Below are 21,609 nucleotides of genomic sequence, written 5' to 3' on the forward strand. Positions count from 1 at the left end.
TTCGGGACTGAGAAACCGGTTGTCTTAGTTTGGCAATTCCGAAATTCCGGTCATGCCGCCGGCACGGATACAAATATGGACAAAGCATGGCTCGAGAATGTTAAGCAGCTTCAAGCTTGTTGGTACACGTCTCAAATACTTACGTCCATCCCATGGCGTCTGTCCTGGTCCCAGTTTTATACGTTGGAATAGTCATTTCAAGTCTATTGCTATTCAGCCATTTCAATAGAAAACGCAACGCAGGTAAGTTGACCAGCAGTTTTATCCTCTTGCGTAGACTGAGGTGTAACAGGCAAGATATACGATCCATATTTTCCTTCGCATCCAGAGCGCGATGTCTACGTTACCTTGCTGCAGAAGAGCGACCCTCCAGCTCATGAAGCCCTTCTCAAAGCCGCTCTTGTTCGCCGTGCAATGACAGACGTCTCCCGCGTGGTCAAACTGCGTGAAGACAAGCCAGCTCTACAAAACCTACTACAGAAAGGATCAATTGGCGATGACCTCTGGAACAGTCTCCTGCAGGCAGAAAAAGAACTGGAATCAGAGATCATGGAGGTCGTTGCAGAAGCTAATACCTTTGTTGAGGGATGGGGAACTATAATATTCCAGTCAGCAGGCGAAATGATCGCGAATGAGAAGATGCGCAACGTCTATGAGGAGACTGCAGCATCTAGAACGGCAAAAGGTGCGTTGCTTCACGCGTATTATTAGAATGAATATCTAAACCTATATCTGCAGAACAAAAGTATGGCAAAGTAGGAGCCAAGATCGACCTCCCTCTACCACAGTCACTCCTCATGTCGGGACCGCCACCACCTGGTCACCCTGCTCATGCTGCCGCGCTCGCGGCAGCTAGAAGTGCTCCTGGTTCTCGTCCTGGAACTCCTGTCAAGCCTCCAAACAGTCTTATGCCACCCCCCACTACAAAGGCGGAGAGCGTGGCGTCAAGCGATGGCGAGAGTCATGATACCGTGTCTCCTTCGAAATCTGTAAGTATTACTTCCATCACTGCATGAGACGACTCAGGCCACGTCACATACAGTCCAAGAAGAAGGGCAAGAAACGGAAGTGATCCCCTCCTTACATAATTTACATACCTTGTCAATTACATGCGATGACATTTCTTGCTGGAAGTTAATTGTCGAATCTGCGTAAATTGAGACAAAAAGTACAATGTGCTTAAGATAAAAGACGACACGCAGAACACAATCCAAGTCCAAACCGTACACGTCACTTCACATCAACCTCTGATGACGATGGCTTTCTCGCCTGCTGTTCTTGCCTTGCCTGACCTGTCTATGTGGTCCAGTCCAAGGACATCTTCGGGCGCGAATTTGTGATCGTATATGGTATCCTCTGCATCGTCGTCAGAGAACACATGTATTGATGACCAAATTAGACGCTCACCATCCTCAATGTATGACGGCTGCTTAAAGGTAGCCACTTGGATAAGGGCAAACCGATACTTCGCAAAGTCCTTGTCTGTTGCACCTATTCGTGCCTGCAGACGCTTCTTCGTGTCTGCGAACTTTTCACCCTTGAATCACTTGTCAAAATAAAGCCCTGGTCAATCAAGAAAAATAACTCACAGATTTGACGACGAATCGGAAGGGCACGCCATGTGTTCGTGCAACCTCCCTGTTGAAGTGGAAGACACTGATGGTCTTGCCAGATTCGTCCGCTTCAAGTTCGTCTCGAGGAATTTCCTGTTTAACGAATTAGATTGCTGATAGGAGGAAACAACCATCGGTGGCATACCTCCGCATAAAGCTCGACGGGTTCAGGGATGTTACCGATCATTTCTGAACCCGTAAACTCCTTCTGGAACTTGCCATCTTTCGACACTTCAAAGACACGAATCTTGCCAGTTCCTCCAGGGGTCAGCGTCACTTGCTTCGCCAGGTGATCAGCAAGATCATGGACCGAGCTCGTCTTCGGCAGCAGGAACGGGTACGATGCCTCTTCTTTATTATGGATCCCCGTCCACATGATTTTGAGGCTTCGCTTTGTCTCCAGCTCCACGATACTTACATCCAGCTTCTCGTACAGAATGACGGTCGTCGTTGGATTGATGTAACTCGGTACCATAATTTCCTGAATGCTCTGGTTTAGAGATCGTTTCAGGACAGATTTCGGTGATCCGTTCGTAGCATGAGTCGTTGTGAATCGAAGCTTGATGGGATCATGTCTCAAAAACTCGCCAGCTTTTTGTGACATCTGAGCAAGTTGTCAGCTACCCAAACCAATATAAGGTAACAAAGAACACCAACTATATCATAATTGTACTTCTTGCTCAGGATTAGACTGAACTCTGGGTGATCATGGTCTGGCTCCTCAAACTTCGGTCGGAAAATGATCATGACGCGGTTCTGGAGGAAGTCATAAAACTGTATCGGGTTCGAGTACAGACCCTGAGCATCGAGGTCGTGGATCCTGCACAAGGATTGAGCACATAGCATTTAATCAAGGTTCGCACACTCACTCTTTCTCAGAGTGCTCGACCTGGAAACAAATGACATCACCATCCTGAATCTCACTCTGAGCAAAAGTGAGCTTCTGCTTCATGAGCTCGATCATGCCAGGCTTGATTTCCTGCAACCGTGAAAAGTAAGAACTGAACCTGGACGGTGATTCTGCCAGCGCACCTCGAAGAGTCTCAGGGGCGTCCCTGGTACCCAACGCATTCGCTCATTAACAAGGGGGTGCAGATCTTGGACTTTGCTGTTCCTTGACACGTACGCCTTACCAATACCGTACAGAGTCTGCTTCGTCATGTCGAAGTGCTTCAGGAAAATCATGATAGATCCCGCTGGAGGCTCAGGCTGCAACATGCGTTAATGAACTTCCTGTAAAACAAAGAAATAACATACCTTGCTCGGATCGGGTATTATATCAAGATATAAGCGAAGGTCATTCTGCCTTGCTGCCATGTTGTTGCGGATCACCTCGACAGCTGGAACAAGCGTTAGTATTCTATGGGTGTGAAAGGAGAAGGACGTACTGAGCGTCGGTTCATTCTCAGGGATATGAGTATCAGGGCGGACAGTCTTGTTTTGACGGTTAACCAGAACCCAGAGACGTATTTTGTTCTCCGGAAGGTTGAAGTGGCTTGCTACGCGTGACTTGAAGGTACTGTATGTTTCTTGCTTCAAAACTCGGAAACTCGGTAGCTCCGACGGTGGCCAGTTCTTTTCATCAAATGTGGCAAGATCAAAGCCTTCATGATGAGCAAATGTGTCATCGGTGATGACCTAAGCTGATGTGAGCAGGAGGACAGGTGAATGACACAAAGGCCATCACGAACCTTGGCTGTAAGGAACAGGTGCTGCTCCTCGCGTTCTCGCTTCTTCGCCTCAATCTGCAGTCTCTCATCCTCAAGTCGACGTTCTATGATTCTACTCAGTAACACGTGTTATTACGTCAGAACCGGACTCACTGAGATGTGCCGGGGTGTCCTCGTCCTTCCAAGGCGAAAGGATCTCGTCGATAGCCGACTCACGGACGTAGACCAACATGTATGCATTGGTAAACCTTTTCATCGCTCGTACTTGGTTGCGTTGTAGTGGAGGAGTGATGCCATTCAGAGGTTCACCGCCATAGTTTTCCTCCAGCACCTCGCGATCAGTGACTGGGGTGACTTTATCATCATCAAATTTCAGCCATCTCGTCTCCCGATCAGGTTTGATGAGTGCAAAGTAATGTCCGCCATATCGATCCCCAGAATGTACCAACACGCCATGCAACTTGTAGTTCCATGACTGCGAACGATCGGCGTCCTCGTCCAGGAACTCCGCGAGGTCGATTTCAAATGGGAATTCATGGCGATCGTTGATCTACAGGAGATTAATCGATGAATAACACGGCAAGGCCTGTGCCACGAACCTTTGCCATTGCATCGCGCTGGATATCGTATTCGAAACGCTTCAGTTGCAGGTGGAGCACAGGAGGGAATGATTGGAAGAGAATTCCCTTCTTTGCATCTTGGAGACCAAATCCTTCAGCTTGATACTTGTTTTCACCCTCCATCATCTCAACAGCGACATAGTCCTTGAATGACTCGTGCAAGTTTTTCATTCCCTTGACGTTGAGAGAGATGTCTGCATCAAGTGACGCGTTAGAGAATACTAGATCTGACAGATGCTAGATTACCGTTAAAGTCCTCAAATACAGGATGATTCATAGTCAACGTTCACGCATTTGATGTAACTCTTCATCTTTCCAACGAAAAGCTTGGAAATTGCGCCTTCGGCTTTAGTTCCCTAGGTGAAGTGAGACGATGCCTGACATGTGATTCGAATTCGGATACCTTCATCTTAGTCTCTAACTTGTCTTGGAGTACGCGGTTAAACTCTTGAACGTCATGTTGCTGGTCAGAGTCGAATGACTTCCACCCAAACGATTTCGTCAATTCCGTAGTCCCTGAGTGATTACAGATTCGAACGCAATCACGGAGTGAATGAAGATGACACGTACCAACAGGTTGATCGGATGTCTGCAGATGATAGAACACTCGTTGCAAAGCGAGCGGTACGCTTTCCGTGGGGTGCTCATCTTCGGTTGGTATTTGGTACACAGCCTAAAACCAACATCAGCTGAATAATGGCTGTTAACGCCACACTCACCTTTCGGAAATAACGCGTGCAGAAAAGGGATTGGAGAAGAGAGTTCATGTAACACGTCGCGCCCTGGTTCTTCAAGCCAACATAGCCAGTCTCTTTCTTTGAGTCATAGCTAGACTGGTATTAATGAGGACACGTGAGATCAGCAGGATAAAATCACGAGTACGCACTTTACAAAGTTGTGCCACAACACGCCGGTAGGATCTTCCAGCACGCGAACGAATACAGTAACATCGGCGGACTCGTCCTCGATAGTTGGCCGCGAATGGCCTTCTTGAACATTGAAAAGTTTGCGGCAGTTCACTGAAACGGGTAAAACCCCAGTCGCATTCCTCGGCGATAAAGCGATGGTGTGCATCTGAGTAATAGTCTTACTTGTGCCCGAAGTGAATTTGAATGATAGGACTCACGGCTGACGGTGAAGATTGTGGGGTCGTGGGGATTAGATATTACGAGAGCAAATTGGGCACATGCATGCCAACCCTCTGGGGACTTCTTTGGATCAGCGTAATCAAGGTAGACGGAAACAGTGTCATTAGGTGGCGCGTTAGAATTTCCAAAGGGGAATAATAGTATGCGCCTGGAAAGAATTGAGAAGGGTAAAGAGAATAGCGCCTCTGATAATCTGACCATTTGTGACCACCACATTCAAAGTCAGGACTTGTGAGCCTCTTGTCCAATTTCTTCCAGTTGTTAATGCGCCAAGTGGAGACCTGAAAATCTTTGACATCATGACCTAAGTCTGGCATGTGCTTTGCTGCAAAGGCATCGTCTGAGGACGCGTATGATGATAGTTAGCGCTATATGGATAGGAAAGAAAGAGCTTACGATCGCGGACAGATACGACCTCATCAATGATCTCCATGGAAGGACCGCCGTTTACTTTTTCGTCCACAAGATCCATGGTATCACTCTTGTGCGGCTAGACATGAGTTGTGATGTAAAGTTAGGATACTCGATGATTACATACCATGAAACTCTGCAAGTGAGAAGTTCAGAGATGAAAGACCTTGGAGCTAAACGAAGTTGTGGGGCAGATGATAACAATTGACAATATGGGCTTTTCAGATGAGTCCTGACCAACGGTTGACAGTGAGTGAAGCGATGAGGTCGGTGGGAATCGGTCATGGACAATCGCTCTCGTAAGCAGACCCCGCCCCTACTTAAAAACGTCAGTCCCCCGAACCTTCACTCTCTTGTTTGTTTTTTTTTCACTTCAAACGACGTTCTGAACTTTGCAATGCTGCTTTGCGTGATCTTTTACATTTTTTAACCTACACGATCCTTAAATTGTCTCGACAGGGTTGACCTTTGTGTCACCACCAGCCTTTCCGCTGTTCTACTGTCGGTAATGAGTCAAAATCGTGTAAAAGCAGGTCGACGGACTTTTGGATTCTTTCTCAGTCTCGTTTTGAGGCTGGGGGGAAAGGAGCAATCCTCCAAAACTCCCTGATGATGCCATGCCCACTGTATCGACGGTCTCTTCATGTGATACCATCGTTCTGCGGTTTGGCGGACATCAGTTGTATATATATATTACTAGTTTTGTCTCAATGAAATGACAGGTTGTTCGCCCCATGCCCTGCACGTTGCGTGTTTATTAAGATTGATGCTATGCTTATCGTACTGGTTAAACGGCGGAATCGGAGAACCATGCCTATAACGTGTTGTGAACTTGGATAGCCTGGTTAATGTTAACTTTGATTAGCAGTACCGTGTCGGAATCAACTGACTTTGGTAGTCTACTACTTTGTTCCCACCATTGTCCTTCTAAGCGCTCAATCATCCTCTAGAACGTAAGCAAGGAAGTTTCATAGTGCCGGTGGTGCAATTGCCTCATGTCTAACGGGCGACACCTGTCTTTCTCTTTCTTGCTCTTCCTTTTCTTTGAATTGGATCCCCCACTTCAATTATTCCATTCTGGCTCATTGTCTTATACACTGAATGTCCTCGAGAAGACGAGAAGACCGTCTTCAAGACGATCGCTTCAAACTTTGGGTTCCACAAGAGAAGCAAAATGACCGCGACTATGAACACCGCCGTCATCGCTCATCTACAGTTCCTACTACTCAAAACAATGAATCTAGGTCACATGCTCCTCGTTCTTATAGGCAGGAAACACAATACACTTCCACTGCACCCTCATATCACTCTGCTCCTGGGCCATCAACCAGCAGAACCGCTCCTCGGTCTTCTTCTGCCCAGTATCCATCCACGGGCTCTCATTCAGCCACACCTTACCAGCCCTCTGCACCCATTCAAACTTCACAGCCAAAGGGTTATCCTGCACCAGCACCATCTTCGCGACGGGCCCAACCAGCAGACGCCCAGGACTCCAGATCTTACTCGCATCGACGACCTGCGCCCACCCCAAAATCATCATATGAGCACGTCTCCGGTGCAGAAGACCTTGGAAAGTCCTCCAGGCAGCCATATCCTTCGCGTGCCGCCCAAGGTTCAACACAGACTACAGCGAATGCCCCCGCACCTTTTGTAACATCTGCACAAGATATCTACTCTAAACGATCGAAAGATCGTGACAAGGAACGTGATAGATATCGAGAAGCGGAGAAGGAACGTGACAGGGAAAGGGCTAGTGCTGAACTCGATAGGGATAGGTATCGTGAAAGACTCAGATCTGAAACCCATCGGGAGAAGGATAGACCTATTGAGACCGACAGGCAGAGGGAACCATCCCGACACAGACGCGAGAAAAGGATCGAATCAGACTCTGAAGGCCTCGTGTATTCAGACAATGCCTCCAAGGCTTCCATATCTGCCAGGGAAGCATATCAGCCCTCTATTCGGGAGTCTATCGCCGGTCACAGGCGACATCGTACAGAAGACGGAATCTCATCCTCAACGGTATGTCGATTTGATATTATATGGGCATGGTGTTAATAATGTGCCCAAGGCCCGCCGACCTCATGCTGACACTTCCCATAACCCAAGTTCTGCTGTGCATGTGCAGTCTACAGGTCCTCAGGCGGAGGTTATAACACAGAGTAATACCCAAGGGGTAGGGAGTAATCCACCTCCAGCACCCCGCGTAATGCCTGTCTACCTTCCTCAGAAACCCTCAAAATCGCACCATGAGCGACATACGTCCTCAGCTGCGCACGGAGCTCAATCAGGCAGTGATACTGAGCGTGCTTCTCTGAAGGTAGGACGCCCAATCAACCCTTTTTCATTCCGTTGACCTATTTTTTTGCCAGCACCGCATGGAGAGAAATCACTCGGGAGGCCCCGTCCAGAGAGGCGATCCTTATACGTCCAGTGCCGTAAGGGAGAGGCAGGGTCAAGATGCCCCCTTGGGACCGCGGGATGATACCAAGTCCAAATTAGAGGTATATTCGACAATCCTGACTACTGAATGGTGGAGCTGATTGTGATATTCACCTAGGCCAAGTATTCCACGTCGCAGGGCGCATATTATGACTCGCGGCAGCCCCAAAAACCTCCATCAGTTCACACTGTAGACATACCTCTTATTACGCCAGGCTTCAACTCGTCACCTTTGCCGCATGAATCGCGGGGACATGTGGGTACTATACCTGTTCTGGTCGCCGGAGAGGGCCCTGCCGATCGCCAGGCTCACGATACACTTTACAAGTCACAATCAGCTTTACATAAAGACGAACTGCAGGGTGCAGGATATCCTCATGCATCCCTCGCTTCCGCAGTCAAGCCATCTCACGGCCGGTCTCAATCCTCTGAAGTCCCCCGTGGCCGCGTGGAGCAGCCCCCGCTGGACCGTTCTCGCACAGATCCTGCAGCAATTGATCTTTCGCATGGCCGTCATCATCGACCCGAAGACCTTACATCACCCCAGAATGTTCCACGATACCCTCAAATCACGAGTACGGTAGTAGAACAGCAGTCCTCCCAACCGCGCTCACACAAGACGTCATTTTCCATCCCCCCGGCTGTCTCTGGTCCCAGACCTCAACGTTCGTCTTCTAACGCTGACAATCAGAATGAGTTGACCAGATCGATAACAGCTGCGACGCCCGCACCGGCTCCTATAGCGACAGTAGCTTCTAGCCAACAGCCTGTTGCTCACAAGACAAACTTGAGTCCACCTAAGATTGGCTCAGCTTACGGATCTCTCCCTTCTGCATATCCAACCCCTATGAGCTCACACACTCACCTCGTCTCTGGAACCCATGGCAGTAACGCGACAGGAACCCAACGATCACCATCTACACCACCTTCCCATTCAACATCGATGAATACCTCACAGACGATGATGACCGCATTACAATCTTCTCGTCGTCCGCCGAACTCAAATGAGCCTACATCACGAACTTCACTCGATCGTCCAGAACCCCACGTCGTTGCTCCTCGCATGACGACTGCTCAGATTTCCAATGGGAGTACCGTCAAATCATCTTGGCTCGTGCAAACAGCCCAAGCGAACGGTCAGCTAAAGGACAGCTATGCAACTAAGGAGGAGAAGTATTCGGCTCGTAACGGCTCACATCAGGTTGAACCGCCTGCACTAGCTCATCCGCAGCTGCGGGAAGTCCTTTCTCAAGACAGCCACTACACACCCACCGCAAACCAACGTCCAGCTCCAACCCCACGTTCATCTCCGCGGTCGTCGCCTTATGGTACACCAAAGGATGCGTATGCTGTTGGGATGCCTCGGCGCTCTCCAGATAGTTCGCCTCATATGTCGAAGGCCAAAGAGGTATGTAGATGTAAGCCATCTTCGCAGGCATCACTCACATGTAGAATAGACAGCCACGCCGGAGCGATTGAAAGTACCTCATTTCCCCGCACCTCCACAGATTGCTGTAATAGGAGCTACGCCATCGTCCGGTGACCCAGGAGTTGCCCCATAAGCCTCAACATAACTCCAGTCTCCTCGCGCCAGCTTACCCAGCGCCTTCGCGGGTCTCGAGGACGACGTCTGGCAGTCGTGAGCAGCCCAGTCAAGTGCAGACACAGGCGCAGACGGTTACACACTCATCCTGTTGCCTCCGCTACGTCATACCAGCAGACTCCGGGACCACCCTCTACCTGTGGTGTCGCAACCTCCAACTCCGTCAGTCCTACGGCAGTCTTCCAGCGCAATCTTACCCAGCGCCTTCGCGGGTCTCGAGGACAACGTCTAGTGACCGTGAAAATCCTCAGGTGCAGACGCAGTCGGTTGATACGCGTCCTGTTGGCTCTACTGCGTCATATCAGCAGACTCCTGTACTTTCTTCCCAATCTGTGGCGCCGCAGCCTGCAACTCCGTCATCATACGGCAATCTTCCTACTCCATCTTACCCAGCGCCTTCGCAGGTGTCCAGGACAACGTCTGGCAGCCGTGAATCATCCCACACCATCTTACCCAGCACCTTCGCTGATGTCGAGGACAACGTCAGGCAGCCGTGAACCTCCCGCACCATCTTACCCAGCGCCTTCGCTGATGTCGAGGACAACGTCAGGCAGCCGTGATCACCCTGCACCTCCCGCACCATCTTACCCAGCGCCTTCACAGGTGTCGAGGACAACGTCTGGCCGTGAACCTCCCGCACCATCTTGCCCAGCGCCTTCGCAGGTGTCCAGGACAACGTCTGGCAGCCGTGATCATCCCTCACATCCCACACCTATCTTACCCAGCGCCTTCGCAGGTGTCGAGGACAACATCTGGCCGTGAACATCTCCAACAACCATCTTACCCAGCGCCTTCGCAGATGTCGAGGACAACATCCGGCAGTCGTGAGCAAGCGCAGCTGCAGACAGCTCATACACATCCCGTTAGCTCTGTTGCGTCACACCAGCAGACTCCTGAGCTTCCATCCCAATCTGTAGCGCCGCAAAGCCCGTTTTCCCCATCCTATGGCCAATTTCCTTCTGCTGGACAATTCTCTCCTCCGCCTCTGCCGGTTCCGCCACCGAGAATACCGGGGATTGACATTCCCGAGGACATCTTCCCCTATCAGGCTGTCACCCAGCAGTCCCGCTGCAATCAACCCTACGCCCAAGAGCTCCGCTGTTCCATTGCAACCCGCTCCAGCTCCAGCTATTACCCATACGTCAGCTATCGCGGCCTTCTGCTCCCTCTGTTCAGCCTTCTTTGCCCAATGTACTTGTTGATTCACACAAGACTAAGCCTTGGACAGGTGAGGGAATGGGTACATCTGCGACCGCAAGCTCCGCATACCAGAAGGCTGCTGCTCCTGCGCCTCCTATCTCTCGCGAAGCTTCTCTTGCTGCACCAGCATTGCCAATTTCTTCATCAGGGGCTACGGGTCCTGCTAGTGTGGTTAATCAGGGCATATCAGGTTCACAGCACCCTCCGGCGAACCAGGGAGCTCCTGCGGGCGTATCTCCACCCACCTATCCGACTCCTCGGTTGACACGGCCCAAAGTCACGATGGAGGAAGTCCCTGAGTCTCCAGTCTTCGCGAATAAGTGGTCCTCAGGTCCTCCGCAGACATATCCGCAGAACAATGCGCCGACTCAGTCTTCTGGGGCTCCTGTGCCTTCACCGAGTGTTCCTGCAGCCAAAGTACAGCCTTCAGATTTGAGTGCTCCTACGAAAGCAACACCGCCATCGAGGCCGAAGGATTTCATTGTCCCCACTGTGCAGCCTACCCCCACCGTGCAGCCTACTTCCACCGTGCAGCCTACCGCCGTAACTTCAACTCCATCTCATGCTCCTCCTGCGCCATCAACTCAACACCATACATACACTCCTGCATCTTCTCGTGTTCCGTTCTCCGCTCCGCCAACGCAGTCTACTTTTGCTCCGTCGCACCAAGATCCGGTTCATCGGTCCACTTCACATCGAGGCTACCAGCGGTCGATTGATGTGCAACCAAGTGCGAAAGCAGCACCTACATATGCCAGCGTATCAGTTGCTGCAGTACAAGGTAACCGACAAGCTGTTCAGTCATTGAATGTTGCTCAGAGTTCTCCTTTAGATGCTGCATCCAAAGGGAGACAATACACTACGACCCCTACTGCGACCGCGACAGCCCATCACCCTCAGAGTTTGCCGACTGTGGAGACCCACGCAAAACCTTATTCCTCTCGGCCTCTTACCAGCGCATCAGTTGCTGCAGCGCAAACCACTCGACCGGTTGCTCAACCACCGAATATTGTTCAGAGTGTTCCTTTTGATGCTGCGTCGAAAGGTAGACAATACGCTGCGCCTTCTGCCGCGACCGCTGTCGCATCTCACCCTCAGAATCTGCCAACCGTAGAGACCCACACGAAATCTCATTCCTCTCGTCCTGTTGTACCTCCCGTGACTATTCCTCAAGGTCCTAGTGCCCGCGCAGCTGTCGGCACTCCGGCTGTGAAAAGCCAAGTGCTGGACGCTCCCAATACCAGTGATTCTGCTGGTTATCGTGGCTTGCTTTCTTCTGCTTCTCGTTATGCATCAGCCATGAACCCATTATACCCTGCATCGCATCGTCACGCTACCCCAGCAAGCACCAACCAGCAATCCAAACCCTCGCACTCGGCACATCCTATACCACATCACCGAACTGTATCATTACCCACTTCACAGCCTATCACCACATCTAACGCCAACACACGTCCTCCTTCCCCTCGTAAAACTTCTCAGCCTTTGCTCAGTTCCAGTGCTACGTCAACACAGCCTTTCCCCAGTTCATTGCAGGGAAACGTTTCGTCTCGTCCCACCAAGACGGTCGAACCCTCGTGGGCTGCCCGTGTTGCATCTACTCCTGCTCCTTCTCGAGCTCATCTGCCCTCAGCCATGAATCGCACATTCTCCCATGAGTCCGAGATCTTGAAGACACCTTCCTCTATTGCACTGTCACCTAAAACACCGCAGACGAGTTTTAACGCTTCGATACAAGTAACTGCGTCCCCGATGAGGCAGAGGCAGGCGTCGACGGAGTCTAAGGAGTCGAAGAAGAAGTCGGGCGGGTTCCTTGGAGGATTGTTCAGGACTATGTCAGGCTCGTCTAAACCTCTTGAGAGTCCCGTTGCTGCATCTCCAAAGCTATCTATGGAGCAGCATAAGCCCCCGGCGATTGTGGCACCACCCGTCCAGCACTCCAAATCGTCTTCGTCGGCTAAAGAACCGAAGGATAAGATGGTGGCTTCTGCAGTTCCTGCCCACATGACGCAGACCACCGCCGTTCCGCTTGCACCAGCGTCGGTTCAACGAAAGGCGTCAAAAGCCAAGGCTAAGGGCCCTGAGATTACCATTCCATCTGCACAGCCTACTCGTGACCGCAAGCAGCCTTCGACCAATGTGTTCTCTCCGTTCAGTTTCCTGACTAGCAAGAGAATTCGCACCATCTCTGGAGTGTCTCTTGATGTATGCGATGGAAATACTGCAGTACGCATGATTTTCATGTTATTAGATGTCGAATCTCATCATAATTCACAGACGAACACTGTGATCGGGTCTCCGGCTCTATCTACCGTCAGCCAGGTTCATCCTCTTCCACCTATAGTGCCACCTGCGCGCGATCCTATGATGGCAACTAGCCAATGGAGGGATAGAGAAGAGGCAGAGCAGAAAAGGCGGAAGAAAAGCCGTCCTCGGCCGGGAGTGACCTTCGACGTTGCGGAAGACCCACCCGACCCTTTCCCTGGGGCTGTAGGCAGGCAGAAAGCTGCGCGGCTGGTTCGGCGCAAATCTGGCCGTTCTCAAACTCCTGGACCTCGCTGAAGATGATATAGCTGTTGATATTTGTTTGAAATTACCTTAGTATCGTCTCGTATTATGTTATATAGTTTATGGTCCTATAACAGCTATCAGCCTCCTTGTTGTGCTTGTATTGATGTGTATTATAATCAGATGGATTCGAACGCTACGAGAATAAACCGTAGAAACAATGACAACCTGGTCACCATTGTGTATCGTGACAATTTGCAGCGTGACAGACTCTACGCGATTGTGACACCTCGTGTCTCGACGCGTCTCGTCTGCAAGCTAGTCCTGCACTACCTACCCATCGTTTTCACGCAATGTTCAACAATCATGAAAGGAAGAAATTTGACCCAGCGAAATCAGCGAAATCAGAAAATGAGAAAGAGTGGCCTTTCCGCCTCAACTTGTGCGTATGTTTATTGCTTGCTTTCAGGAGGCGGCCTCAATCCATTTCAAGTTACGACAAATCCCCATGGTATGAAGTTAGTTTAGAGGATTTTGAGAGACACGCCCTTGATCGCCTTCGCGTTCTTGCGGAAATCGAGTCGTCTTTTGCGCGCAACAGATCTTGGGAGGAGTTGAAGAATGTGACCACGCGGCAATGCAAGGATTACATTCCTCTCAACAGCACCAGTGCCTCGACCGTGGATACGCAGACTGAAAGGATGCACGACCACCTGGGTCATTTCGTACTCAGACTTGCTTTCTGTCGATCGTGCGTCATATTCTCATCATCGAACCTCCCTCTGGTAATCGATTTCTAGGGAGGATTTAAGGAGGAGGTTCGTGAAAGCGGAGACTGCTCTCTTCCGGGTGAGATATGAGAATGATGATACAAGAGAGCGAGAGCTTTTCCTGAGGTCCCGGGACTTTCAATGGACTGAGGTAAGTCCATGATAACACACATTCTTCACACTAACGGTACTGCTAGGTCAACTCCGATGAGAAGCAACGATATGCCAGTGAACTAAAGGCATTGGGAGTGAGCGTAGAAGAAGGGGTTCCGACAGAGAAGCTTTACAAGGTACGTCAATGATTTAGTCCACTCATCCTTATCTTTATTCATTTGCTACGTCAGGTGAGATGGACTCAAGTGCCGGATCTCGTCAATAAGCGGCGTGTCCTGCTAAAAGATGGCTGGGCGTACGTTCCTACTAAGGAACAGCTCAGCATTATTCTGCGAGCATTTGAGGCGAGCCTTGAGAATGCGCTCGATGTTAGTTAGTATTTCGCCAACCTACAGAACTTCTCTGATCTCCTATAGTCCACCGCTCGATCGATAATGCGCATGGACAACGATACCCGCCTAACTGAAATACTCAATCATATGTCTCGAGGATTTGTCGCAGGGGTGGCCTCAGAGTACTCTGGTCCAGCCACGGGCGACGACATTACAGCAGACATGGTGGACGACCTCGCCAAACGACACTTCCCCTTGTGCATGCGGAACCTACATGAATGTCTCATGCGGGATCGTCACCTGAAACATTTTGGTCGACTGCAATACGGCCTGTTTCTCAAGGTTGGTCATTTATTGCTCGCTAACTGGAAGCTTCGCCGACCACAGCTTATCAGGTACTTGGTTTGTCGATAGACGAAGCAATTGCGTTTTGGAGAAAGTCTTTCAGTAATATCACGGACGACAAGTTCAATAAAGAGTACAAGTACAATATCAGACATTCATTTGGACTGGAAGGGAAGCGTGCCAACTATCCAGCGAAGAGGTATGCACGTGTCGGATATCTATCCCAGCTCCGGTAATCTCACACATCCTATGCAGCTGTCAGCAGATCCTCTTGGCAGACAAACCCGGTCCTTCTGACTGCCATGGATGTCCATATCGGCATTTCGCACCAGACAACTTGCAAACGAGCCTTCTAGCAACTTATTCCTCACAGGGACTCACATCGGCAGATTTAGCGGAGGTCATGCGCACTGTGAAAGAAGGACACTACCATGTCGCCTGTACGCGAGTTTTTGAGATTACTCATGCAGCAGCAGGAATCAAGAAAGGTGATGGGATCGGAGGAGGGGAAAGTGTCACGCATCCTAATCAGTATGCCGCAAAGAGTATAGAAATTGAGAAAGCGCAGCAAGTGGATGCGATGGCTGTAGAGTAAAATTACTACTTGTCTCCAATGTGCATCTAGACTGATTGTTGATATGATCTCATGATCTTGTATTTATGGAGTTGTAGCTATATGCGGTGTCTGGTGTCCTTAAACGACATATAATAGACCCCGAAGCTTTTGTCACTCGTCTGCCTCGTCTGCCTCGTAAATCTCGCCCACCGCCCAAAGCTAGCATGGGCCGAAGCAAAGCCAGCCGATTGAATAGCAACAACGAGCACGACGGTAACGCTATGCAACAGTATAATGATAGCGAAGGCCACTTCTCCCTAGTCAGGTGCATAACCCTCGTGTTCTCCCTAAAATCTTGACTTGCTAAGATTCTCATTATGTTTCAGAAACTTTCGTCTGGCTGATCTTGTTACCATCATGAACGGTGTCTGCGGCTCTTTCTCAATATTCTCATCTGCACAATACCTGTTGACGAATGACTATGATTACTTGTGGTGGGCACTTGCTCTCCCACTGGCCGGATTAATGTTCGACTTCATGGACGGCAAAGTTGCACGGTGGAGAAAATCGACAAGTATGCTGGGCCAAGAACTTGACAGTCTTGCAGATCTAGTATGTGTTTTTCAGTGACCGCTGTTCATCCCTAATTTAATTGTCCCGGAGGTGTCATTTGGTGTTGCACCAGCCGTGGTCGCCTTTGCTGTGGGCCTTCGGACATACCTTGACACCGTATTTTTGACTGGTTTCATATGTTGCGGTCTTGCACGTCTTGCACGTTTCAATGCAACTGTTGCATTGATCCCCAAGGATGCAGGGGGCAAGGCCAGGTACTTCGAGGGCCTTCCAATCCCTTCGTCTCTTGGACTCGTCGCGATCCTGTCATACTGGGTTCGACAAGGTTGGGTTGAGGGCAAACAGGGGATACCAGGAGGTCTTATTACGTTGTGGGGACCACCAGGTGGCCGTGGGGACATTCATCCCGTCAGTGTTATTTTTGGTTTATGGGCAGCCGCGATGGTCAGCAAAACCCTTCGAGTTCCGAAGTTGTAACGTTGATGACTTGTTACTACTCCTGTTTGAGCACATTACGATAACGGACAATACACTATAGGTATATAGTATCGGGGAAGACTACCTGACCCTGATAGTACACGACGTGCAAACATTTTAGATTTTTTCATGTTGGACCCGACTCCTGAGTCCTGAGGCATGAGTTGAGTTTCCGGAAGCCACCGACGCGACGCGATATAGTAATTGACGCGTCTTACCTCGACCACGATGGTATCTTCAAACGACATCCAGCGTCTCTTTCTCCAGGGAGTATTTTCACGCAGCATCCTTTCCTTCAAACACGCCCAGGTTCTCTGGGAAAAATGTATTGATGCTGTCAAAGGTACCTACACAGCTCTCACCTTCTTTCGCTCAATGTAGACATTCGACTTTCTGCAGCTGCAAACCCGACCGTGGATATCCGCTTCTCTGATAAAAGAGAAGACTGGGATCGCTTCGTGATCAATATCAATAATTCTCTCAATTGCCTGGACCTTGAATTTAGGCATCTGACAGATGAGCAGACTGGCCGGGAGATGTATGCTATGGTCAGTGATTCTGCTCATCAGCAGTTCTAGCAGCCCTCACAATATGACAGGTAAATAGCAAAGATGATGAAATCGCACAGATGGCTACAGACTACGCACCCATCGAGATCACCTACTTCAAGGCAGTCGTGAGTACCCATACCAAATTTATTGTCATATTCCCTATCATGGTCATGTCCCGTCACAGGTAGAGCAAATCATGCTCGCCCCGCATGAGGCGTACTCTGTATCCTCATTAGTTGCCCTACGCGAAGTCAACTCTCTCAAGACAAACATGACGAAAGCACAAGCTGAAGTTGTGCTCGGCAGTTTTGTTGCCAGCGGATGGTTATTGAAGAGCAGGCAAGATACTTCTGAATCTCTAAAATGTAAGAAGACTGACAGCTTCAAAGACGAGGCCGCTATTCACTCTCAACGCGCACGTTGCTAGAGCTTCTTCCATACCTCAAAAGTACATATCCTGAAGAATGTCTTGAATGCGTCATCTGCTACGAAGTGAGTCAAAAACCACTCGAATGGATTTCGGACTTCATTATTTAATTATATCAGATCGTTACCCGTGGCGTCGCCTGCAGCACGCCGAATTGTAAGGCACGTTTGCATTACCACTGTTGCAGGAAGTACCGCAGTCGGAATGCCAGATGCCCAGCTTGTGCGCAAGATTGGCCACAGGACCCCAAGAACATGACCCCTGTCGGCGAGGAAGCCATCAAGGACGGTCAAGACGAGGGACGCCGTACACGGAGAAAAGATAGTGATGAGGAAGACGATGATGAAGAGCTGGAATTAGAGCCTTCGCAGCGATCGCAGACTCAGACTCAGACTCAGACTCAGCGAAAAGGCAAGGGCAAGGGCAAAAAGAAAAAGGCAACTACAGATATGGATGTGGATGAGGATGAGGATGAGGACGAGGATGAAGACGAAGACGACGAAGCCCCACAGCAGACACAAGAAAATGGGCGCCGCCGCTCGACGCGCACTCGGTGAATTCACGAGTATCATCTATCGTGCTCTACACCAGCCTAGCCTACTAGACAGTATTGTATTGCAGTGTGCTATTGCTCTATTGATGGGTTGCTCGGATGCGGTGCACGGTTGTTCGTCACTCGCCCGTCTTCTTGTGTTGGCGCGGTCTTGTTGATGAAGCCGAACCTACCCTTCCCCCATACCTGGTGTCGCTTCTTGTCTTTTCGCCCCTCCCCGAACTCCTCGTTCCACTTGCGGAGGTCTGCTAAGCTACCGAGAGACTCGGATGAGGAAGGCGTGATCTCCTTGAGTGCCTTGGTAAAGTGGCGAACATGGATGACGCGAACATGGGGTGGTGGTTCAGTAACCAGTTCTTCAAGCAACGATTCTTGGGCGTCTGCTTGAGTCTCTGTTGTCGGTGTCTGCGAGGTAGAAGCAGTGTCAAGCGAAGCCACCTCGGGAGAGGTGATGAGCTCGCTAGTTGGTGATAATACGGGGGCATTAAGCTTCCACGGAACTTCAACATTCTCCTTGACGGCATCCAGGGCGGCAGAGACACAAAGATCTAAAGGAAGGACGTCAGATTGAGAGACACAACACCCGTAACAGCTGTTCTTACGTTTGAGGTCTGATCCAGAGAAACTCTCCGTCTTCTTTGCGAGCGCTCTGAGATCGATTTCAGCCGCCAAGGTTTCATCCCGAAGCAAAATCTTAAGTATCTCTGAATAAATATCGATAGTATCAGATGGACCAGAACAGAATGAAAACAGCAAAACTCGCCTTCGCGCTCCTTCTCCCCAGGTAAATCAACCAACAGACGCCTCGGTACTCTCCTCAACACCGCATCATCCAAATCAAACGGCCTGTTCGTTGCCCCAATCACAATCACCCTGTCCTCTCTCGACGACTTCAGCCCATCCATTTCCTGCATGAACTCAGTGATGACCCCACGCTGCGCAAATGCTCCACCGCTCTCGCGCCCAGACATGCGCGCCCCAAAGAGCGCGTCCATCTCGTCCAGGAACACGACGCAGGGAGACAGACGGCGTGCGAGCGAGAAAACTGCTTTCACGAGCTTTTCGCCTTCGCCGACGTACTGAACCAAATATAATTAGAGAGTTACAGGTGATGGGGATGGGGAGGACGTACCATGTCCATGACATCTGAGGGCGATATGATCAGCATCCGACAGCCAGCTTCTTTTGCAAGGGCACGGACGACAAGCGTTTTGCCTGTGCCTGGGGGTCCGAAGAGGAGACATCCGGTCATACCGTGCTCCTTCAGAATGCCTTGCTGGAACGCCGCTGGGTGGAGTAACGGCAGGGAGACGATCGTGCGGACAGCATCGACGGTTTGTTCTGGAAGGTGCACCTGGTTGAAAGTCGTCGATAATGAAGCTGGATCATCATGATAAACAAACGGTATAGACGCGAACACTAGAGCCACTCACTAGGGTCCACGATGCAAGATAAAAGCTTCTGTTCATGCTGCTCCAAGTACGGGTCCTGCCTGAGACGCTCCACAACCTCGTCCACTTTCTCCGCCTCCGCCTCCTCGCCGTCAGCATCCTCGTGCTCTTCTTCCGCATCCTTCTGCTTCACAATCTTCACCGCAGAATCGCGCATGAACGACTTGCGCAGATTGTGCGCTGAGCGCTGAGCTACCCACGCATGGTGTACAGCGGCCCACGGCACAGGGGTTGGCTCGAGCCCCAATGTCTTTGCCTTGGGAAGTCCAGAAGACACAACGCTCCCCACTACCCGATCTGCGATCTGCCGCACACTCGTCCACGCCTCGAAGTGGTTGCTCCAGTCTTCCCACATATCCTCCTTGCTGCCTTCCTGGCGTTCACCTTCACCTTTCTCCTCTACCGCTTCCGCGGGCTCAAGAACACCTCCGACTGCACCAACCCCCATGCGCATCGCCAGTTCATTGATTTCTCGCCGGCGGCTCGTGCGACAAAGGTGCTCCTCCACCTGTAGACGCACCCCAGGTACGAGCACCGATGAGCGGAAGAAAGGCATCGTCACCTCGCCCCCATCCGGTGCGCCGCTCCCGTTTGTCATGCCGCGCTGTGCAATCATAGACTCAAGCATCGGTGGGATAGATGATCCTCCGATGACGACGACTCCCCGAGCACCGTTTGTCCCCTCGGGTTCTACAGGCCGGGCGGAGAGCACAGGGAGATCCTCCAGTAGAGCGGCGTCCCCATCTTTCTCCCACCGGCGCAGCCGCTCCTTGAGGCGTTTCTCGCGGGCACGCTCGGCAGCGTCGTCTTCCCCCCAGTCAGCAATACCTGAACGGGGAGGTGTAGGGGCTGCAGCCTGTGGCCTCCGACGTGATGTCAAGCCCATGATACCATATTGGCTCGGGCCCGTGGACGACGCAGAGGCATGTGTGGGCGCGATAGGCGGAGTGATGCCAAAGATGATTGTGATAGGGCTGTTCACTGGGGAAGACGGGCGAGCCATAGAGCCGATGCGGCGCTGGCGGACGGCAGAAAGTAGATGTGGGTACCAGGTTGCAGAGGCAGACGCGAGGACAGGAAAGTCGCGGACGTAGATGATACGTGGGCGACGGGTGGTACCAAAAGTGTTAGCATCGCTCGGAGAAGGCATATTGACAAGGTGATCGAAGAAAGCTTTAATACGGTTTGGAGTGGGATTGCTACGAGAGGCAGTAAGGACGGAGGTGCGTCCACGTGTTGAGGTGGGTGCGAGGAGGTGAAGGGTCATTTGGGAAGGAATGGCGATTGGAGACATTATGTCCACCTCATCTTCTTCTTCCCATGAGATAGAGTGGGAAGAGTTGTGTGGCGTTGAGGCAGGTGGGGGCTGGAAATGAAGGGGATTACGGGGGAGTTGGAGGGCATTTGCAGCTGGTCGAGTCAGTACCAGAAACACGCACGCTCGCTATACAATAGATGCGTACCTTTGCCAAAATGGCCGCATTCACCAGCAGCAAGCTGGACGGCATCGATGACGAGGACTTCAGAGCCTGTCCTGTGAGCAAGCTCTTTTACGGTAGCATCGATTATATAGTCCCCACCCTCTATTGGGCAATATAGGGCAAGGGTGGGCTCTAATGGAGGGCCGGAAGAAGATGAATAGGCAGCTCTATGCTGGGTCTGGGGATGAAGGGTAATATGTAGATTGGTCAGTGCTTCTTCAAAGAGCTCTGGAGGTGGTAAAGCATTATTGCTCAAGAAATCAGTCTCTGCTTGACTGTCGTTCGGAAGCCAGAGGATGTTCAAGTCATCGGGGAGCGGGATGGAATCCTCGGGCTGAGTAGACGGAGTGGCAGTGGCAGAGGAAACAGTTCGGGTCCGTTTTGCTGGTTTTTCTGGTTCTTCTGGGGGTACAGAATCAGCAGAAGGTGGTTCCGGTGTATCTGAAGTGCTAGCAGTTAGGGTAGACGAAGCAAGACGCTTGTATACACGGGCAGTAGGTGGTGTGCCGTCTTTTCGTGATACACGGTCTTGAAGGCGGATAGCAGGATGATGGTCGATATTCTTGCGCGGCGCCGTTGCTTTGAGCAGTGACCGCGACCTTCGAATAAAAGTAGGCGTTCTCATCTAACCTGGTAGTGTATGTAACTGCACAAAGTACGACTTTCCCTTCTGAGTCATAACACCAAGTAATACCCGCACACTCGTCACCGTGCTCAGATTTCATTGCACTACATGCTAGTCCGTTCCATGATTCCAACAGGTT

At 50.8% G+C, this 21,609-nt stretch overlaps 8 protein-coding genes across 8 annotated transcripts; 6 read left to right on the top strand and 2 right to left on the bottom strand.

Annotated features, from left to right (window-relative positions):
* The first annotated feature begins 44 nt into the window (after positions 1-44).
* Positions 45-1,135, top strand: EDB91DRAFT_1093004 (Pre protein translocase subunit Sec66-domain-containing protein). The gene is made up of 4 exons (XM_041316780.1): positions 45-243; positions 293-685; positions 739-989; positions 1,043-1,135. The coding sequence occupies exons 1-4, from the start codon at positions 153-155 to the stop codon at positions 1,070-1,072; spliced, it is 765 nt and encodes a 254-aa protein (XP_041184330.1). The 5' UTR covers positions 45-152; the 3' UTR covers positions 1,073-1,135.
* EDB91DRAFT_1093010 (uncharacterized protein) lies at positions 1,136-5,747 on the bottom strand. The gene is made up of 21 exons (XM_041316781.1): positions 5,590-5,747; positions 5,448-5,532; positions 5,250-5,391; positions 5,030-5,199; positions 4,790-4,922; positions 4,623-4,731; positions 4,474-4,576; positions 4,307-4,419; positions 4,169-4,259; positions 3,883-4,097; positions 3,437-3,833; positions 3,305-3,387; positions 3,002-3,251; positions 2,871-2,953; positions 2,646-2,822; positions 2,483-2,592; positions 2,271-2,433; positions 1,759-2,217; positions 1,590-1,706; positions 1,408-1,537; positions 1,136-1,356 (listed from the first exon to the last, which is right to left on the bottom strand). Exons 1-21 carry the CDS (start codon positions 5,590-5,592, stop codon positions 1,241-1,243), a joined length of 3,249 nt encoding a protein of 1,082 aa, XP_041184331.1. The 5' UTR covers positions 5,593-5,747; the 3' UTR covers positions 1,136-1,240.
* Positions 5,748-6,563: 816 nt separating this feature from the next.
* On the top strand, positions 6,564-7,818 carry EDB91DRAFT_1041454 (uncharacterized protein; the record flags this gene model as incomplete). The annotated part of the gene is made up of 2 exons (XM_041312926.1): positions 6,564-7,484; positions 7,534-7,818. 2 exons carry the CDS (start codon positions 6,564-6,566, stop codon positions 7,816-7,818), a joined length of 1,206 nt encoding a protein of 401 aa, XP_041184332.1.
* Positions 7,819-12,711: 4,893 nt separating this feature from the next.
* On the top strand, positions 12,712-13,269 carry EDB91DRAFT_1041773 (uncharacterized protein; the record flags this gene model as incomplete). Its single annotated transcript, XM_041312948.1, has 2 exons — positions 12,712-12,933; positions 12,985-13,269. 2 exons carry the CDS (start codon positions 12,712-12,714, stop codon positions 13,267-13,269), a joined length of 507 nt encoding a protein of 168 aa, XP_041184333.1.
* A 212-nt stretch (positions 13,270-13,481) lies between these two features.
* On the top strand, positions 13,482-15,475 carry EDB91DRAFT_1093020 (eukaryotic and archaeal DNA primase, large subunit-domain-containing protein). The gene is made up of 8 exons (XM_041316782.1): positions 13,482-13,657; positions 13,709-13,966; positions 14,016-14,136; positions 14,183-14,275; positions 14,330-14,467; positions 14,516-14,773; positions 14,827-14,975; positions 15,032-15,475. The coding sequence occupies exons 1-8, from the start codon at positions 13,569-13,571 to the stop codon at positions 15,369-15,371; spliced, it is 1,446 nt and encodes a 481-aa protein (XP_041184334.1). The 5' UTR covers positions 13,482-13,568; the 3' UTR covers positions 15,372-15,475.
* Positions 15,476-16,519, top strand: EDB91DRAFT_1093022 (uncharacterized protein). Its single transcript, XM_041316783.1, has 3 exons — positions 15,476-15,657; positions 15,719-15,944; positions 15,996-16,519. Exons 1-3 carry the CDS (start codon positions 15,557-15,559, stop codon positions 16,380-16,382), a joined length of 714 nt encoding a protein of 237 aa, XP_041184335.1. The 5' UTR covers positions 15,476-15,556; the 3' UTR covers positions 16,383-16,519.
* A 2-nt stretch (positions 16,520-16,521) lies between these two features.
* Positions 16,522-18,189, top strand: EDB91DRAFT_1093024 (Nse1 non-SMC component of SMC5-6 complex-domain-containing protein). Its single transcript, XM_041316784.1, has 6 exons — positions 16,522-16,725; positions 16,782-16,930; positions 16,981-17,058; positions 17,118-17,272; positions 17,323-17,425; positions 17,480-18,189. Exons 1-6 carry the CDS (start codon positions 16,611-16,613, stop codon positions 17,915-17,917), a joined length of 1,038 nt encoding a protein of 345 aa, XP_041184336.1. The 5' UTR covers positions 16,522-16,610; the 3' UTR covers positions 17,918-18,189.
* On the bottom strand, positions 17,952-21,518 carry EDB91DRAFT_19958 (uncharacterized protein). Its single transcript, XM_041326397.1, has 6 exons — positions 20,828-21,518; positions 19,347-20,774; positions 19,046-19,293; positions 18,677-18,992; positions 18,516-18,617; positions 17,952-18,461 (listed from the first exon to the last, which is right to left on the bottom strand). The coding sequence occupies exons 1-6, from the start codon at positions 21,468-21,470 to the stop codon at positions 17,986-17,988; spliced, it is 3,213 nt and encodes a 1,070-aa protein (XP_041184337.1). The 5' UTR covers positions 21,471-21,518; the 3' UTR covers positions 17,952-17,985.
* Positions 21,519-21,609: the final 91 nt, after the last annotated feature.

Source organism: Suillus paluster, assembly GCF_016628075.1.
Source record: "Suillus paluster strain FC165 chromosome Unknown EDB91scaffold_1, whole genome shotgun sequence".
NCBI classification, from domain to species: Eukaryota; Fungi; Basidiomycota; class Agaricomycetes; order Boletales; family Suillaceae; genus Suillus; species Suillus paluster.

What these genes read in the sequence shown, in the direction of transcription:
- EDB91DRAFT_1093004 (XM_041316780.1), top strand. Translation starts at nt 153, where the DNA reads ATGGCGTCTGTCCTGGTCCCAGTTTTATACGTTGGAATAGTCATTTCA. An exon ending in CAATAGAAAACGCAACGCAG is followed by an intron (nt 244 to 292) that starts GTAAGTTGACCA and finishes GAGGTGTAACAG; the next exon opens with GCAAGATATACGATCCATAT. An exon ending in CCGTGTCTCCTTCGAAATCT is followed by an intron (nt 990 to 1,042) that starts GTAAGTATTACT and finishes CGTCACATACAG; the next exon opens with TCCAAGAAGAAGGGCAAGAA.
- EDB91DRAFT_1093010 (XM_041316781.1), bottom strand. An exon ending in GAATGTGGTGGTCACAAATG is followed by an intron (nt 5,200 to 5,249) that starts GTCAGATTATCA and finishes AATTCTTTCCAG; the next exon opens with GCGCATACTATTATTCCCCT. An exon ending in CCGTCGAGCTTTATGCGGAG is followed by an intron (nt 1,707 to 1,758) that starts GTATGCCACCGA and finishes TTCGTTAAACAG; the next exon opens with GAAATTCCTCGAGACGAACT.
- EDB91DRAFT_1093020 (XM_041316782.1), top strand. Translation starts at nt 13,569, where the DNA reads ATGTTCAACAATCATGAAAGGAAGAAATTTGACCCAGCGAAATCAGCG. An exon ending in GGGACTTTCAATGGACTGAG is followed by an intron (nt 14,137 to 14,182) that starts GTAAGTCCATGA and finishes CGGTACTGCTAG; the next exon opens with GTCAACTCCGATGAGAAGCA. An exon ending in AATACGGCCTGTTTCTCAAG is followed by an intron (nt 14,774 to 14,826) that starts GTTGGTCATTTA and finishes ACAGCTTATCAG; the next exon opens with GTACTTGGTTTGTCGATAGA.
- EDB91DRAFT_1093022 (XM_041316783.1), top strand. Translation starts at nt 15,557, where the DNA reads ATGGGCCGAAGCAAAGCCAGCCGATTGAATAGCAACAACGAGCACGAC. An exon ending in GGCCACTTCTCCCTAGTCAG is followed by an intron (nt 15,658 to 15,718) that starts GTGCATAACCCT and finishes ATTATGTTTCAG; the next exon opens with AAACTTTCGTCTGGCTGATC. An exon ending in TTGACAGTCTTGCAGATCTA is followed by an intron (nt 15,945 to 15,995) that starts GTATGTGTTTTT and finishes ATTGTCCCGGAG; the next exon opens with GTGTCATTTGGTGTTGCACC.
- EDB91DRAFT_1093024 (XM_041316784.1), top strand. Translation starts at nt 16,611, where the DNA reads ATGGTATCTTCAAACGACATCCAGCGTCTCTTTCTCCAGGGAGTATTT. An exon ending in TCACCTACTTCAAGGCAGTC is followed by an intron (nt 17,059 to 17,117) that starts GTGAGTACCCAT and finishes GTCCCGTCACAG; the next exon opens with GTAGAGCAAATCATGCTCGC. An exon ending in AATGCGTCATCTGCTACGAA is followed by an intron (nt 17,426 to 17,479) that starts GTGAGTCAAAAA and finishes TAATTATATCAG; the next exon opens with ATCGTTACCCGTGGCGTCGC.
- EDB91DRAFT_19958 (XM_041326397.1), bottom strand. Translation starts at nt 21,470, where the DNA reads ATGAGAACGCCTACTTTTATTCGAAGGTCGCGGTCACTGCTCAAAGCA. An exon ending in ATGCGGCCATTTTGGCAAAG is followed by an intron (nt 20,775 to 20,827) that starts GTACGCATCTAT and finishes TGACTCGACCAG; the next exon opens with CTGCAAATGCCCTCCAACTC. An exon ending in ATCTTGCATCGTGGACCCTA is followed by an intron (nt 19,294 to 19,346) that starts GTGAGTGGCTCT and finishes ATGATGATCCAG; the next exon opens with CTTCATTATCGACGACTTTC.